The sequence below is a fragment of the Rosa rugosa genome, chromosome 5, assembly GCF_958449725.1.
Source record: "Rosa rugosa chromosome 5, drRosRugo1.1, whole genome shotgun sequence".
NCBI classification, from domain to species: domain Eukaryota; kingdom Viridiplantae; phylum Streptophyta; class Magnoliopsida; order Rosales; family Rosaceae; genus Rosa; species Rosa rugosa.
Genome location: NC_084824.1, coordinates 25261688 through 25280044, shown reverse-complemented (window position 1 = coordinate 25280044; position 18357 = coordinate 25261688). Strand labels below are relative to the sequence as shown.

The following is an 18357-nucleotide window of genomic DNA, read 5'->3' as shown; positions in this document are numbered from 1 at the left end:
TACCTAAGAGAATAATATATACTTGCTATGCTTTATGGAAAATTCTACAATGTGTTAACGTATGACATGCATACAATTGCCTTAAAAGTTGTAAAATGAGTCCTCAAAATAGTAATATTAGTCCTCAAAGTGGTAACATGAGTCCTTAAAGTGGTAAATTTTCTTAGTTTACCATATGAGTCCTCAAAATAGTAATATTAGTCCTCAAAGTGGTAACATGAGTCCTTAAAGTGGTAAAAATAGTTGATGTATGAGAAATGTTAACATACCATAGCTTTACCCATGCTTTATATGTAAGAAGAGATAGTATAAGAACAAGGTGCAGGAAAAATAGAAGGTTTATTGATAGCTGAAAAGTTTTGCAAACGCAAGGTACCAGAATTTTTTTTTTCCTGTTCTTCGTCGTACCTTTTCTGCAATCTACTCTAATGCGCGCGCGCATACACATATATAGACATACAGACTAGATAGCTGGCTTACAAGCACCACGCATGCAACCAAATGGATTTGAACGTTGCATATATAAGAAAATGGAGAAGGACACATGTAAGGTACAAAATACTATGGGATTATGCAAATTACTATGGTGTATTGACCACTAACTACCAAAAAAGACTAATTGTGTCATTAGCTAAAATACAAAAACATGCGTTAGGTCATAGAAAGTGCTGCACATTTATTTGGGACATAAATGTCATTTTTTATAAAGGAATCTGCTGGCCTAGATATTTTGAAATTGGAGTAGCCTGATTTGAAATAGGTTCCTAAAACTACACTGTTGGAACATTTTGTATTAAAGATATTGTCTTAGGTAGTTAACAGGAGTCAAACTGCCTTAGTTTTCTATGCTTTCTAGCATTGTCGAAATTAAGCAAGGCTTGTCTTCTCTCCTCACATATCTTTTCCATAACTCTACATGCATGATTTTGATGTTGAATATTGTTTTAATTATAAGTGAGTAGTCTAATTTTGGGAGTTGTGAAGCTCTAACTCCTCTTGTAAGAATATTGATATGTACTTTAGTGAAATAAATGCAATTTTCTTTTTGTATGCTTGAATTTTGAATTTTTTGGTCCTTAGATCCATGTTTCTAGGCTTTGTCACCTTTTGAAATTATGTTGTGGGCAATGTGATGAATAGATTTGAATACTCATTAGTCTTATGACATCTAGGATTTAAGTATGGTCACCATTAACTAGCTTAATGATGTGCCCAAAATAGGCACTCAATTTAAAACCTTGTTGTCATTCGTTAGTATATAAGCAAGTAGGGACCGTTCTAACCGGGGATTGAGGGTACTCCTGCAAAGATTGGTCAATTTAAATTAGTAATTATTAAAACAAGTATTAACAAGTATTTATCTACAAATTTACGCAAGAAACAACCATAAAAGGGGGGATTCAACTTTTGGTTTCTAAGTTCCTACAAAATAAAACAAAGAGATAATTATATACAAGTGATCGACTTCTTCACACTCAAATCAGAATTTTCAAACCATATCAACATGCAATGAATTGTTTCAATCTATACAACCTAAAATTCTGCCAACACTAAATATCATAAATGAATTCGAAGTACAAGTCTGAAGAGATCGAGTACCACTTTAATTCTTCTTTTTAATCTCCTAAGTTAGGAAAAGTCCATAACTTAAAATATTTCATATAAAACATTACGTTAATACTGAAGAGCATCCGTCAACATTAAATATGAATCATTAAGTGCAATTAGAATTCTGAATTCAAACATGTATGCATCCATAAGAAGTTACAAACGCACAAACATGTAGCATATAATCTCGACCATTGTACATAGCCTTTACCACTTCAATTTATGCCCTAAAACGATTAGGTGAATTAAAACACAAATTTGGCTTTATTAACCTGCAGATTAACATAATTATTCAACCAAAATCATATGCTTAAAGATATAAAAGATGGCACGAAATCAGATTGTAGAGATATCATAAACAACTCAAGACCATAAAGAAATGAATCTGAAAATTACTAACATAAACTCGTTCTCAACAAAAATCCAACTCCAATGATAAAGTTCATAAACGAAATCTGAAATTCAATACTAAAGAGTACGAAAACAGAAATAAGGGCCATGGATTACACTTTTTGATCTTCAAGGAAGCTTAGAGAACGTCAAGAGAACACACAGCTAGGCCTTCAAGAACACGAACAGCCTTGGAGAAGTCCTAAAGCTCTTCACGACAAGAGGCTTTTTCTGAATTTTGGAGAAGGTTTTGGAGAGAAGAGAGCTAGGCTAATGAACTGAATTTTGTGTGGAGAAGTGATGATTTTGGAGTAGAGAATGGCTACTATTTATAGTGAAATTCTCATGTCTTGTGATGCAATCATGGCCAATTATCTAGAGGTGATTTCTCCTCCAAATTTGCTTGATTTTCTCATGACAAAGTCTTGATTTTTCTGATCTCTTTTCCCCTTAATGACTCATTGTATACGCCTTGAATAGTGACCAGATACATCCCTTATTCCTCTCCTTTGAGTTGCACTAATTTCTTCCAAGAATTGTGCACACAATAAACTCCTACAATCAAGAAAAATCAGAATTTAATTAGTGTTATAATCAATAAAAAATAAGATAATCAAGAATAAATATTGATTATAAACACTCCCTTTTATCTCCTTGAATTCTTCCTGATTTTTCCTTTAAGTTTTCCTTGAATTCATCACTCAAGAGTTCTTAATTTGATGGACTCCTAAATTTTCTCTTTAATAGGAAAGTTCAAAGAAAGTTCCCTAAAACAAAATAGGAAATATTTCCTAAAATGAAATAGGAAAGTTTCTAAAATGACTTGTCCTTATTTTACTCTCATTTCTGTTCTTTTTTGCCTCTTTTCTCCATTTCCTACCTTGAAGTACCTAAAAACATAAATTATGTTATAATTAGTAATTTTAAGAGAATAACTTAGCCAAATGAGGGAAAATACATATTAAAAGCGTCACACTTTGTGCTCCTATCACTTAATCGAAGCTAAGCTTGCTTGTGTCTATTATCGTACTCTTTCGGCCTCTATATTTCGCCCTTAATCGGCGTAATTATCAAATTAGAGAGTTGATAATGACCTTAATTAACCGGAATAATCGATACAATGAAAGGATAATTAGTTTAGTACCCTAAAAGGCTCAACACTCGCATATTCCCATTAATTTAGAAACTCCCTTGTTTGCATAATTACAAAATACCCCCTAAGTTTGTTCGCATTATGTGCATAATCCAATGTAATTCAAATTTAATGATCTTATCTTCCTATGCTCTCGCATCCAATTCTTTGGTTAGATAGAATTCATTTTCGAATTTGAGCTATTGATTGAAGAAAATTTTGAAAGAATATTCATCGCTAGATGTGGCCAAAGTAAAATAAAATAAAATAAAATATTCATCAACAAAAAATAAAAAGGACTCGTTAATTTTATATTATGTAAGAGATTTAGGTTTAAAGAAAAATAAAAAGAAAAAAGCAAAAAGCAAAAACAAAAAATAAAAAGAATGTGAAATAGAAGCTGCTCTCTTAAGGGACAGTTTTTAAGGAACTACGTGTTATTGCCTAGATCCGAGGGGTCTCATTAACGTGAGAGAGAGAGAGACAGTGAGGCACGAGAAGTATAGTGATTCACTTCCTGATTTGGAGAGGCTACATCCATTTGAATGCTTTGACTATATGAGTTGGGCCTTGCGGTCCAAGTTGACTACATGAGTATTTGATGTAATGGGATGTCCTAACTAAGTGAGAATGAGTCCCTTTTTATAGGGAATGGAGACTCCTTCCTTTATATTTTCTCCTATGTGGGACATAAAGTGCATTTCTAGTATTCAAATGCTTATCATGGAGACATCTTGGCAAGGCCAGGAAGGTGGCTTCCCGACGAGTTCTTGGCCGCTTCCAACCACCACGAGATAGCTTAGATGTCGGGCTATGGGATGCATGTTGCGGTTGGGTCTCACCATGGCTTGTGGACCCACTAAGAGGGTGTTACTTATGTTTGGACGAGGTCTTGGCCGCTTCCAGCTTGGATGTCGGACTACAGGATGCATATTGCGGTTGGATCCCACCATGACTTGTGGACCCACTAAGAGGATGTTACTTATGTTTGGACGAGGTCTTGACCGCTTCCAACCACCATGAGATATCTTGGATGTCGGGCTACGGGATGCATGTTGCGGTTGGGTCCCACCATGGCTTGTGGACCCACTGAGAGGGTGTTACTTATGTTTGGTAACATTAGCAAATTAGCCATGCTAGTGGAGATATGTACACTATGAACCCTACTACCGACAGGTTAAAAACTATGAGCGGACTTCCAACAAGATTGAACTCTGAGGAGACGCGTCGTTGAGAGGCGTTTTGCCAGCCATGGCCGTGGATTTTGATCTCAATCAGGTATGCAGAGAGTGATGGTCACGGGCGGCGTGGTCAAACTGTGATATGATCAAAGTCATCCTTTCTCCAACTCTCGATGGTAGTTGTTTTGTTAAGATTATGGCAAGAGCTTTCGCTGAGGATGAACAGGTTAGAGGCGGCAGAATTGTGGAATCGGGCCAATTTGGTTGTGTGTGAAGCCCAAAGCAGGATGGGTGCCCAAAGTAAATTGGGTGCCCATTGCAAACTAGGATGCTACTGGGTTTTGGACCCAATTTGGCTTGCTGGGCCAGTATCGAATTTGGGACCCTAGAGGATAGGGGTGGGTTCGGTTCCGATCGGTTCGGTTTTAGGCCGAAATCGAAAACCGAACTGAATTATCGGTTCGGTTCGATTCGGTTTGTGTATTTTTCGGTTCGGTTCGGTTCGGTTTGTGTATTTTTTGTTCAGTTCGGTTCGATTCGGTTTTTTTTCGGTTTTTTTTTCTTTCAATAAAACAGTTTTTTTTTGTTTTTTGGCAAGACAATAATCTTGCTTCTTAGTTCATAATCAAATTTCAAAGCTTTATTATATGAAATGGTTGGCTTTGGTTCTTGTTTCGAATTCGATCAACTAGGTCAAACTTAGTTACTCTTATAAACCTATATTTATATATCATACACTCCAAAGAGAAACCTCTATAAATTCAAAGAAAATAAAAAAACCGACCGTTGGATGCGATTATTACAATAAATTATGCGTGTGGTTAAAAATTTAGCAAATTTCACAATAGTTTCGAACCCGATCGGATTGGTAAACCGTGGTCATAAAATTTCACAATATTTCGGTTCGGTTTAGGTTCGGTTTGGTTCGGTTTGGTTCGGTTTTCACCTAGCCGAAACCGAAAATCGAACCGAACATAATCGGTTCGGTTTGGTTTTTTTGTTTCGGTTCGGTTTTTTTTCAGTTCGGTTTTTTCGGCTACGGTTCGGTTTTCGGTGAGGTTTTTTTTCGGTTTTCGGTTTCGTTTGGCCACCCCTACTAGAGGAGGGATCCAAGACATTTTACTCCAGTTTGGAAGGGCTTATGCTAGCAAACTACGGGTTAGTGTTATCATCAAGCAAACTATGTGCTTGATGGATTAAGTTTTCTTGGTAAAGCTTATCAGCTATACCGTGTTTTTACACTCAATTAAAGATATTTATAAAGCACCACAATTGAGTGTATTGGCGAAGAAGATCACATTAAATTTTGACCGTTTCATATTTGTGTAGGCTTGCTGAAATAAGTGAGGTTCAATATAATAGGTTTTTCCTTATTCTGCTTGACTGATTATGCGAACATGCGTAGAAGAAATCACTGTAAGTGCCGTTTGGATGAATTAGAGGTGGCAAATGGGCCACTAAGCACGAGCACGGCACGGGCCCGGCACGCTTAAAAGCGGCCCGGCACGGCTCAAGCCCGTTAGTGGCCCGGCACGACCCGAGCACGTTAGAATAACGGGTCGGGCTGGGCCTAAGAATATTGGCCCATTGGCCCGGCCCGGCCCGAGCACGACATATTGTGGACCGGCCCGTTACAAACACAAAATTTCATTTTGTTTTTAAAAATATTAAAAAACTACAATGATGAGATTTGAATATGAGACATTTTATTTAAAATATCATGACAATTCCACCAATGCTTTCTTTTATATTGTCAAAATAATGAAACAAAACATTATATCCTTGTTTTGACATAAGTATTTTTTCTAAATATTAAATATATGTTTATTAATAAAGACTAATCTCATAATAATACAACTATAGAATGAAGGAAAGAATAATAGATACTAAATCTTCATTATATTAATAAAGATTAATCTCACAATAATATACTAAAAACAATATATTTTGAGTTTTTTCTTTCTTTCTTTCTTATAGTGGAATATAAAAACTTATTTGAAATCTAATCTTAAAAAACTAAGATTAAGAAAAACGTTGTAGAACTTAATTTATTTTAATTTTCTAAATAGTTAAATAAAATTAATTTTTATTCGTTCAAATTAAGATTTTTAAATCGTGCTTTATAGTGGGTAGGCACGAGCACGGCCCGTTATTGACCCGGCACGAGCACGGCCCGACACGATATGGGCTCGGGCCATGGGCCGGGCCGGGCTTAATGTTTAAGTAAATGGGCCGGCACGAGCCCGACACGATAATAAATGGGCCGGCCCAAGCACGGCAAGAAGCACGACTAGACCCGCTTAAAATGGGCCGGGCCGGGCCGGGCCGGCCCGTTTGCCACCTCTAGGATGAATGATATCTCTATGTTTACCAAAAAAAAAAAATGGCATTGACACTATTTATTTTTGGTAACACGTCACGCCCCGAAAGGAAAAGAAAGACCTATTCTGCGCAAATTCAAAAGCGCCCGACGGACTGAGGCTTTGAAAAGCAGAGAGAAATGAATGGAATGGCGTGATGGAGCGCTCGCAATCTCAAAATGACAACAAAGGCAAAGCCATCAGCACCACCTTATCGGAATCCGAATGGGATGAGCCCTTCACAGAGGAAGACCTCCAAGCCATTGAAGCCGCATTCGAAGCCGCTGCGACTTCTTCTCTCTCCAAAAAGCGACGCTCCAATCCCGACGACGAAGTCACGGACCAGTCCCAGAGCGCCCGGCGCCGACTGCCGAGTTCAGTTCTCGCTCTCCAGCATCCAAACGCCTTCGCTCTCTCGCCTTGCCGTCAAGGTCTGTTCGCTCACTCTGATTTTGGTTTAGGTTTTGGTAGAGGATGGTGTTTTAGAAACTGTATTGGAAATAGAGATTATAGGCTGATGCATTTACGCTGCTTGATGATGATGCTTTCTATTGAAATTTAGTTTAATCGCTCTTCTGTACAACTTTGGATTTTGCGCTTGAGTTCGTTTTATTCTTGATTGAAAAAGCTGTGGAGTAGGGAATGTAGCTAGGTGTTATGTAGAAAGAGCTTAGTTTGAGGTTATGCGGCGAGCCTTAGTGTTGGATTTGGGGATTGCAGATGAAGAGAGTGTTGTGAAGATATGTAGCATTATGACTGTAGGTGCTTCATGTTATGAGGCAGCACCTGGAGTCTTAGAAAGACTAAGGTTGTATCGGAGTACAGGTATTCTAGTGGGATTAGTATTTTTGATGGGGGCGCCTAGGCAGCAGGGGGTTGAATTGGAGGCTAAGACTAGGACAAATTTGATGTCTTGGAAAGGAACAAACGAAAGGATAAATTTGCCACCTCCAAGCCACTGTGCTGGAGGGTGAGGAAACTAATGGGGGGAGGACAATTTGAAAGTTTATGGACTAGAGAAGATGGTGGTGATCCTCGAGGAAGCTTTATACTTTTCAAAAGGATTGGAGTTCATGAATGTTGGCACAGAGGACCTGGTGCATCAACAGGGATCTAAGTTTACTCTGTGAACTATTTTTTCCCTCACTTGGGGGCTGTGAGTTCTTGTGAATTTGAATGGAGTCTAGTACAAAGGATTGTTATACATACTGCAATTCTAAAGTTGACTTCTTCTTTTTTGAGGTCAGGTAGAGGGCACATATAGTAGAAATGTATTGTAGGAAGTGGGAACAATTAATATATCTATGAGAAGACAACAGGGAACTTAAGATGTGAGGGTCAAGAGTCATTTGGACTAGATAATACCTAGAGATCTATTGGATCCTGTCGGCGGAACAAAAAGGGCCAACCTTTTATTGGGTGAACCAAGCATGCATCAAGTTTGTTGTGTGTCTTACATCCTAAGTGATTGTTCTTTTCTTACTAATGCTAAATGGTAAGCCACAGTCATCCTCCTCCTTCTCCTCATACCTGCAATTATCTTAAACATCATATGGGTTGATGACGTGTATTATTGTCTTTTTTCTCACACAAAGTGGATGATTGTCTTCCATTATCATTATTAGTATCTTATACAAATCCAATTTTGTAGTTACTCCTAGATTTTCAGTTCCGCCAAATGTTTACATTGTTGTTTTTGAGTTATAGATGTTCAAAGAATTGAGAAGCTGGTTATGCTATCACTCAGCAAGATTTGACACTGTCCAAGTCAATTTTTGGCAAACGCTGTCCCTACCATTTACCATTTGTCTGACAATCTGGATTAGTTCACACAAATGACTCACTTATCTCTCTGATAGGACAAATTAGTGTTGGACAAATGCCCCAAGTCCAGATAAAATTAGACTATTGGACATATCATATATATCAAAGTGATTTAGCATAATTCTTGCTCTTTTAAAGATGTAATTAGGAAGAATTACAATGCCTAAAAGGTTTCACCAAATTTCAGTGGGTTTTGTTTGCTTGCAGATGTTTTATAGGTTTTATATTGCACAAGCATTTCTATATCATTTCCACGCCTCCTTTATATTGGCAAATTTTTTATTTCTATATTATTTAAGGAAGATACATAATGTTATATTGCAATGCTTTTTTTTTTTTTCCCTGCAGCTGCCAATATAAGGATGAGATATCCTGTGTTGAAGTTTGGAGGTCAGGTTACATATAGCAGGACTGCAGTTGAAGTGGAGAAAGCTGCCATGGAGATTTTAAAGACTGTGAAAGCAAAGAAAAACGAAATGGGTCAAAATGCAGTTGGATTTGATATTGAGTGGAAACCCACATTCCAAAGAGGTTAGCTGTGTTGTTCCTTTATGCATTGTTTCTGTTTTGTTAGATTAGTCTCTTCTCTCTAACTTTATGTATACATGTTGTTGTGACTTCATTGGCTTTCTTCTCTAAAACATTTTTCCTCTGTCCATTATTATTGATCACTGATGAGTAGGGATTAGACCCTCTAATCTTGTTTGCCTCCTCTTTTTGAAAGTGGACGCAACAAAAACTATTGGTTTTCTTCTCATGCCACTGCTTTGCACCATCCACATCCTGTTCCTTACAACGCATGCCACTATAGCACTATCATTTGCTAAATTCCATGTTCTTTGAACCACTCACTCACTTTTATCTGTTCTATACATAGGGTTAAATTGGTAGTCTAGGGATTCCTCTTGATTGTGTCAAAACAGGTAATGTATTTCTGTATATTCAAGCACACTTACAACTGAATTACAAACCTGCTCTTATAGAGCTCCTACAAGACTATAATATCAGCATTGTAGCTGGAAAGTTCACATTTACATCCTGTCAAGATGAGTGTGATCCAGCTGATGTGAGGCTGGAAAGGTTAGTGGCTACAGCTCACTTAACACTCCCCTCAAGTTGGGGAATAGATGTCTCGCATACCCAACTTGTCTAGTGAGCTGTGGAACACTTTTCCAGAAACTGCTTTGGTCAGGATATCTGCAAGTTGATCTTCAATACACACATGTGGCATGTTAATGGTTTCTGACTCCAACTTCTCCTTGATGAAATGTCGATCCACTTCAACATGTTTTGTTCTATCATGTTGAACTGGATTGTGTGCTATATCAATGGCTGCTTTATTGTCACAATACAAATTCATAGCATACTTGGGTTTGAACCCCAAGTCTTTCATCAAATGACGAAGCCATAACATTTCGCATACTCCATGAGCCATTCCTCTGTACTCAGCTTCTGCACTGGATCTAGCAACCACTTTTTGCTTCTTGCTTCTCCACGTGACCAAGTTACCTCCCACAAAAGTAAAGTAACCTGAAGTAGACCTTCTATCAGTGATAGAACCAGCCCAATCTGCATCTGTGTATCCAACTATGTCTGTGTGGTTATTCTTGGAAAACATGATCCCTTTACCGGGATTTGTCTTCAAATACCTCAGAATTCTATGTACTGCTTCCATGTGATCTTCACTTGGTGCATGCATGAATTGGCTTACAACACTTACAGCATATGCAATATCAGGTCGGGTGTGTGAGAGATAAATGAGCTTGCCTACTAACCTTTGATATCTCTCTTTGTTAGTAGGCACTTGGTCTGGATATTCTGCTAATTTGTGATTTTGCTCCATCGGTGTATCTGCTGGTCTACATGCTAGTAAACCGGTCTCTATCAGTAAGTCAACCACATACTTCCTTTGAGATAGGGCAATGCCTTCTTTTGATCTAGCCACCTCAATTCCCAAGAAGTATTTCAATCCTCCAAGATCTTTCATCTCAAAAACAGATGATAGATGTGCTTCCAGTTTCTTGACTTCTTCCGGATCATTTCCTGTCACAATCATATCATCAACATAAATAATAAGTGCAGTAAGTTTATCTTTCCTGCGCTTCAGAAACAGTGTATGGTCAGAGTTGCTTTGTTTGTAACCAAACTGTTTCATAGATTGGCTGAATCTTCCAAACCATGCCCTAGGGGACTGTTTTAGTCCATAAAGGGACTTTTTCAACTTGCACACCATTCCTGCTTGTGAAGGTAGAGAATAGCCAGGAGGTAGATCCATATAGACTTCTTCCTTCAAGTCTCCATGTAGGAAGGCGTTCTTTACATCAAACTGCTTCAGAGGCCAGTCAAGGTTAGCCGCTAATGATAGTTGTACTCGAACAGTATTCATCTTGGCTACTGGTGCAAAAGTTTCTTGATAGTCAATACCATATGTCTGAGTATACCCTTTTGCAACCAACCTGGCTTTGTATCTATCCAGTGTACCATCAGCTGCGTACTTCAATGTATAGATCCATCTGCATCCTACAGCTCTCTTTCCTGCGGGTTTTGGCACTAGTTCCCATGTGTGATTCTTTTGCAAGGCTTCCATTTCATCTTCCATAGCTTTAGTCCACTTAGGATTTGCTTGAGCATCCTGCACTTTATTTGGAATGATAATAGCAGATAAATGAAATACAAAGGACGCATATGACTTGGATAACCTATGGGATGACATGTAATTGCTTATGGGATATTTGGCTTTGGCTTTAGGATCTGGTTCATATTGAGCCTTTGGTTGACCTCTATTTTTTCGAAATGGCAATTGGTACACGCTGGTGGTGTTACTTGGTCCTATTTTAGGGGAATGTTCAACATTTGTATTATCATGGGATTGAAAGGCAGGGTCAGTAATTACCTCTGGATCATCCTGAAGGGGCATTGGAGTTGATATAGTAGTAGAAGGGGGGAGGGTGTCTTCTGTGTCTGTAGCTTCTGATACTGGTGAGTGATTGTTACCCTTAGTTATCGTAGAATCTGGTGAATTTGCACCTGCAGTTGGTAATTTGTCACTATGTACTTGATTGTCTATTATCTCGAAAGGAGAAGATATATCCGAAGGCTGCTCTTCTACATCACGATTCTCCCCCTGAAGAGGAGTCTTCGGGGCAAAATAGAGATCATGTTCACAGAACGTGACATCCATAGTAACATATGTCCGTTTAGTGATGGGATTAAAGCACCGATATCCCTTTTGAGTAGAACCATATCCAATGAAGACACACTTTTCAGCACAAGCCTCCAACTTAGTTCTCTGGTTTCGATGGATATGTACATAAGCTACACAACCAAAAATCTTTGGATCAAGGGCATGGGTAGGGGGTAAAGGTAAGTGTTTGGACAAGGCTTGGATAGGTGTTTTTGGTGGTGGACTATCTTCCCCAAGAGAGGTTTGGAGAGCTTGTGTAGGAAGTCGATTTATGAGGTAGGCAGTAGTAAGGATGGCATCACCCCATAAATACTCGGGCATATGAGCTCCAAGCAACATGGATCGGGCAACTTCAAGAATGTGGCGGTTCTTGCGTTCCGCCACACCATTCTGCTGAGGTGTATAAGGACAGGTGGTCTGGTGTATGATTCCATGAGTGTTGAGATATTGGCGGAAGGTATGTGTGACATATTCTCCACCATTATCTGAGCGAAAAACTTTAATGGGAGTTTGAAACTGGGTATGGATCATGGCATGAAAGGACTGAAACACAGAGAACACATCACTCTTATGTCTCATCAAATAGATCCAGCTCATTCGGGTGCAATCATCAACAAAGAGAATAAACCATTTCATACCAGAGGGGGCTGCTGGGCCTGGCCCCCAAACATCAGAGTGAACTAAATCAAAAGGTGCAATACTTTTAGTAGAACTCAAAGGATAGTTCACTCGGTGACTCTTGCCCAAAATACAAGTATCACATTTAAAGTCTGATGCTTTATGATGCTTAAACAACGAAGGTAGTAGAGTTTGAAGATACCCAAAGGATGGATGTCCCAATCTTTTATGCCACAACCAAATCTCTGCTTCGGTAGACGAATGTTTTTGAACTTGATTCACCTCACTTACACGACGATTACCAGCAGATGTCATTTCCATGTAGTACAATCCCCCCTTCTCAATACCACGCCCAATGATTTCCCCTGTTAGGATGTCCTGAAATAGACAACACCATGGGTAAAGAATCACACAACAATATAACTGTTTAGTTATCTGTCTGACAGATAAAAGGTTATGTGATAATGATGGCACATGTAAAACAGTATCAAGTGTAATAGAATCTGTCAAAATGACAGATCCAGCACTAGTAATAGGATAGGAAACACCATTTGCATTGGTTACGCAGATCGGTGAACGGGGGTCAAATTTTGAAGGTTCCTAGAGTCATTAGTCATATGGTCCGTTGCACCTGAATCAATTATCCACATATCTTTCCAATTAAAGTCAGAAACACTAGACAAAGAGGAACTCAGTGTACCTGAATTAGTCATGGAAGCGAAAGCAGGGTCACCAGTGTAATCACCTTCAGTTGGTTCTTCCGGAGCTGGTGAGGCAATAGGAATGGCCACCTTAGGTTTGCCTTTGGGCCGATATCCGATTGCCTCTTTCGCTTGGATTTCTTTACGACTGGCAATATGCGCATCCCACCATTCTGGATAACCTTTCAATCGAAAACAATTATCCACAGTATGCTTCAGAGACTTACAATGAGTGCATTTCAGTGGTCCTGGAGTGGGTGCTTTCCAAGAGTAGGCAGATGGCGAAGACTGGGAATTACGAACATGTGGTGGTCGGTATTGAGTATGCATGGCAGATCCTTCGTACTTTGCGTCAGATATCAGCTTTTGGAGTACTTACTAAGTAAAGAGAAGAGAAATCGGATCCTTGGGTGTTGCCTATCGCGCAACCTGTCGGTAACTCCTTTTAATGTAGCCAGGTAGTAGAGGAATGATTTTGGCGGAGCTCAGCTCACTTATTTAGCAGGGGACGAGACCATTTGCTAGCACTTCTCGTATCCAATCAGCCTAGACACCACATTAATTGGATGGATCTATGTGGTTGAGCGAGTAAGCTCGACGGTACAAGGATAAAATTTCTAATCTATTTTACCTTTTTTTTTTTTTTTTGTTCTCTCTCTCTCTTTTTTTTTTTTTTTTGAAAAGAAAGGAAAAAGAAACGGATGCCCACTTTTCTTCACGTGGGCATAATGCTCCCTTTAGAAAAAGGTCCCAGCCTCCCTTATTCAAAGAAAGCTGCAAAATAAAAAACTCGTGGGGCTTGGTATCAGATATGGCTGATGAGCAGATGACCGAGTGGGGTGACCTGACCGGAGTGAAGTAGCAGCAATGCCGGAAACTGGGTAGCAGCAGAGTACGTCAGGTAAGATGATATTGGTGGAGCTGCGCTGCGGTGGAGCTGCTGCTGTGGAGCTGCTTCGGTGGAGCTGCTTTTCGGTTCACGGTAATGGAAACAGCATCAAGGTACTTTGATTGTCTTCCTAAGTATCTTATGGCTACTGGGTATATGGAAGAACAGAATTTAGGATTAGTAAGTTGGGTATTTTCTGGTATGGATTGGTATTTTTTTTTTGGGTAAAATTGAAGAAACACAGTTCTTCTTTGTCTGGTACTGGTATGTTTAGAGTTTCTGGTGCTGGATATAGTGAAGAACAAAATTGGTTCTTGGTATTTTATGGTATGAGCTTCTGCTCAATCTTTGAGCAAAAAACTTGGTTATGGGTAATGGGTAAGATGAAGAAACAAGGTTCTTCTCTTGATATTTCTGGCAGCGGAATATGGGTATGGGTAATCTAGATTTCTAGAGGTGGGTATCGGTCTCAAGAGCAAAACTGCTCTGATACCATGTCAAAACAGGTAATGTATTTCTGTATATTCTCAAGCACACTTACAACTGAATTACAAACCTGCTCTTGTAGAGCTCCTACAAGACTATAATATCAGCATTGTAGCTGGAAAGTTCACATTTACATCCTGTCAAGATGAGTGTGATCCAGCTGATGTGAGGCTGGAAAGGTTAGTGGCTACAGCTCACTTAACAGATTGGACTATATTTTACTCGCAAAGTATACATTTATTTCCAAATGGTGCACTATTAGACTGTCATATTGTTTGATGCATGATCAGTTTTCTGGACATGTCTACTCTCTCTTGTACATTTTCTTTCCCATTAACAACTGCTCCATATAAACACATGCCGGTGAACTCCTCAACAGAATGAGATGCCAGCTTCACCCTCGAGCAACAATTTGAGCCTAGGTGCATTCATTTCACCAGACTTCTAATTTCTACCAAAATTTCATTGGAATTTGTCAAGCATAACCTGGGTGCTTTTGGTGGAGTGGGAAAGTCTTCATACTAGCTCCTAAGAGTGATGCTATTGTGCTTAACAGTTTGATAATTCTAAGACGTCATACCCTTTCATAGCCTAATCCAACCTAAGCTTGTGCACTACATGATACTTTAAGCTTTCCAAATTATGTGGTCGGGAATCAAATAAGTAAATGAGATTAATCTAATGAAATAAGATTGACAAGAAAAGCTCCCAAAAGCTCGAGTTGTAAATCTTCTATCTGGTTTAACAGCTGGTAAGGAACATTTTCAATTAAATGTAGAAAAGAAAGCTCCAAGATTTGAATTTATATACTTAAACCCTGAAATTAGCCAGACTAAGGGACATTCCCATCTCCTGCAATACAATTAAATTTTACCAAAGCTCAAAGGACCTGCGCAACAACTTCTTTTTTTTTTTTTTTTTGTCAACCACAAGAAGAGGAAAATATTGTCATACAGATCCTTGATTGGCACTCCTTCTGACATCCAAACCACCATCTTAACAATCTTAAAAGCCTCCTTGTTAAGTGTCTAGTAGTGCCAGCGCATCCCACAAGACACAGATGACATTGTTTCGGAAGATCCAAGTTTAGACTCTCTGTCCTCTGTCCCAAGTAACGCACCTCCTGTGTGTTTGACTGTTTGTTAAGGTGGGAGTTCTCGTAAAACTCCTCTCCAGATTCTCCATCATAGTATATTACTATATCTTAAACATAATGGGTGTTGTCTTATAAAAACTGTAATAAACCATGAAAATAATTCCTTTTTTAAAGCTGAGGACTTCTAGAACCTTGGACATTATGTGCTTGAGAGTCTAAAACTGAATAGTCTTTTGGATGTTAATGTTCTTGTGCTTTCCTTTTTTGGTCCCATCTGCTTTTCACCACATGTTTCTTGCAATTTGATTTCAAAAAGGTTCTTGGTTTACTCCTTTGGTCGGGAGCTTAAAAACCACTTTATGTTGGGATTTATTCAATTGAACATGAGGTTCTCATTCGTTATTCTTGAAGCGGGGTCTGGTTGGTTTTTTTTTCTGAAGAAATATGCATCAACTTAGACTGTCTGGATCTTCATCATGGGAAACCCTAAATGTGCAGGTGTTCCACCTGGGAAGGTTGCAGTCCTGCAGATATGTGGAGACACAAGTTGTTGTCATGTGATGCATATCATTCATTCTGGAATTCCTCGAAGTCTGCAGTTACTTCTTGAAAGTTCTTCGATTTTGAAGGTCTGTATGATGTACAGACTTGCTGCAGTTGCCACTCAGACATTCAATTTTTGTTACTGGACTGTATATAATTAATTTCATTCTAACATAAAACCTGATATATGCACAGGTTGGAGCTGGTATCGCTAATGATGCTGTTAAGGTTTTCAAGGATTATAATGTATCTATTAAAGCTGTGGAGGATCTTTCATATCTGGCTAATCATAAGCTTGGAGATTCACAAAATTGGGGTCTTGCATCCCTAACTGAGAAGCTCATTTGTAAACAGGTAGTCCTTGGTTTTTCTCTGCAACCGCCATTCTGCATAGTTATAATTGTTACTGTTTCTGGGAAGTCTCAGTAAAAATACGGAACGGATGGAATGCCATTTTTATGCTGTTGAATGTTACACTGGCATTTGACCTATAATTATATTCTCCTTAGTACAGATCTTGATAGAAATTCCTGTTAATGTTATAACGTATTGCAGCTTTTGAAGCCCAAAAAAATTCGATTGGGTAACTGGGAGACCAAATATTTATCAAAAGAGCAGCTGCAGTATGCTGCCACTGATGCATTTGCATCATGGTATCTTCATGAGGTTAGTTAATTATCCACATTTTAATTTATTTATATGAATAATATAGAGGCTATCACAGAAAGCACCATTAAATAACGGTCTCTTTGTTAGGTGCTAAGGAGCCTCCCTGATGCTGAAAAACTTGAAAAAGTTACAGCAGACAACCAGAGTGAGGGACAAGCTGTATCATGTAATTACTTTCAGACTGAGGAACCAGAAGCTGCATCATTGTAATGTTTTCATTGGTAACATCAGCATTAAAATGAACAAGATAAGCATAATGATATGTTACCCATGGGGCTATCATCTTATTAGCCTCCGTCCTTAATATTCTTGGATTAGAGGGGCTGATCGTGGTAACATTTGTTCCCGGTTCAGCAAATTATGTCAGTTTCATGTATAGCCATAGTTTTACTATTCTTTTTCCAAATATATTCTGAAATGAGAAACATTAATTAGATTTGCCTTGGAGTTACAATTTATACTGAATATTTTTTTTTCTTTTTTTGAAAGGATAGTATTCAGTATTATTACTTATTGGATTGTCATGTTAGACCAGTATTCAGATTTTTATTTTTTTGGACAAACATTATACAGATTTTGGAACTATTATCCTATCGACTATTGGTCTTTGTTATCAAGCAACTAGTAAGGAGAATCATTATCCAGAGGGAAGGAGGGGTCTTGGACTACTTGAATCTCAGTATTTGCAGCTTTTGTCCAACCAAGTATCAGTGGCGATCGATCACTGCTTCCTATGTGATTAATAGTTTTACTATTGTCTTCTTTAGCACCTCCAGAAGATCCATCCCTGATTTTTGTGCAATCGATGGTTTTACAATTGTCTTCTTCAGCGCCTCTAGAAGATTGATTGCTGATTTCCATGTGATCAATCGTTTTTTCTATCGTACACTGTTATATCTGAATTCGACCGATCACTGGGAGTATTGTGATCGATCGTTGGCTTGGCTGCATCATTACTAGCGTTCTCAGATACTTCCATTGCGACCCCTGCAATACCCTAAACCCTAACTTTCTCTTCCTAGTATGTGTGATTCTCCCCCTGAAGAGAATGTAAAAGAACGTATCCTCGTAAAATTGAAAGTGACATACATCAATTGGTACTTTGGTAGAAGGCATTTGTAACCTTTCTGATTAACATCATATTCCACAAATACACACTTGAGAGCTCTGTCATCCAATTTGGTATCATAAGTGGAAAAGGTAGAAAGGGAAGGTAAATTGGAGAGGTTGTTAGCCCATTTCTCTTCTAATTATATATGTTAAGTGACATGACTCAAAGCTAAGAAAAAGGAGCCTCCTGCATTTGATCAAGACACAAAAATGAGCCTGCCAGTCCTAGCTTCTGATCACAAAAGCAAAAAGAGCCTCTCTGGTTCCGTTGTTCAGAACAAAAAAGACAGCCTCCCTGGTTGTGTTGAAAACAAAGGTTAAGCCTCCCTGGTTTTGATCAAAACAAAAGAGGGAGCCTCCCTAGCTTTGAACAGAAAGGAAAAGGCACCCTACCTGTTTCTGTTCTGGAACAAAAACTGGAGCCAAGCTGCTTCTGTTGAAATAAAAGCAGGCAGTCTCCCTGGTGATGGAAAAAACAAAAGAGGGGTGTTTGCGGTTCTGCTGAAAACCAAAAAAAGGAGTCACCTGATTCTGATCTAAACCGAAAAATAAAGAGCCTCCTTTCT

The 18357-nt window shown here is 38.7% G+C and overlaps 1 protein-coding gene across 1 annotated transcript; it reads left to right on the top strand.

Moving 5' to 3' along the window:
- The first annotated feature begins 6722 nt into the window (after positions 1-6722).
- Positions 6723-17163, top strand: LOC133709609 (3'-5' exonuclease-like). Its single transcript, XM_062135402.1, has 6 exons — positions 6723-7102; positions 8844-9026; positions 15968-16098; positions 16208-16366; positions 16568-16678; positions 16769-17163. Exons 1-6 carry the CDS (start codon positions 6829-6831, stop codon positions 16889-16891), a joined length of 981 nt encoding a protein of 326 aa, XP_061991386.1. The 5' UTR covers positions 6723-6828; the 3' UTR covers positions 16892-17163.
- The last annotated feature ends 1194 nt before the right edge of the window (positions 17164-18357 follow it).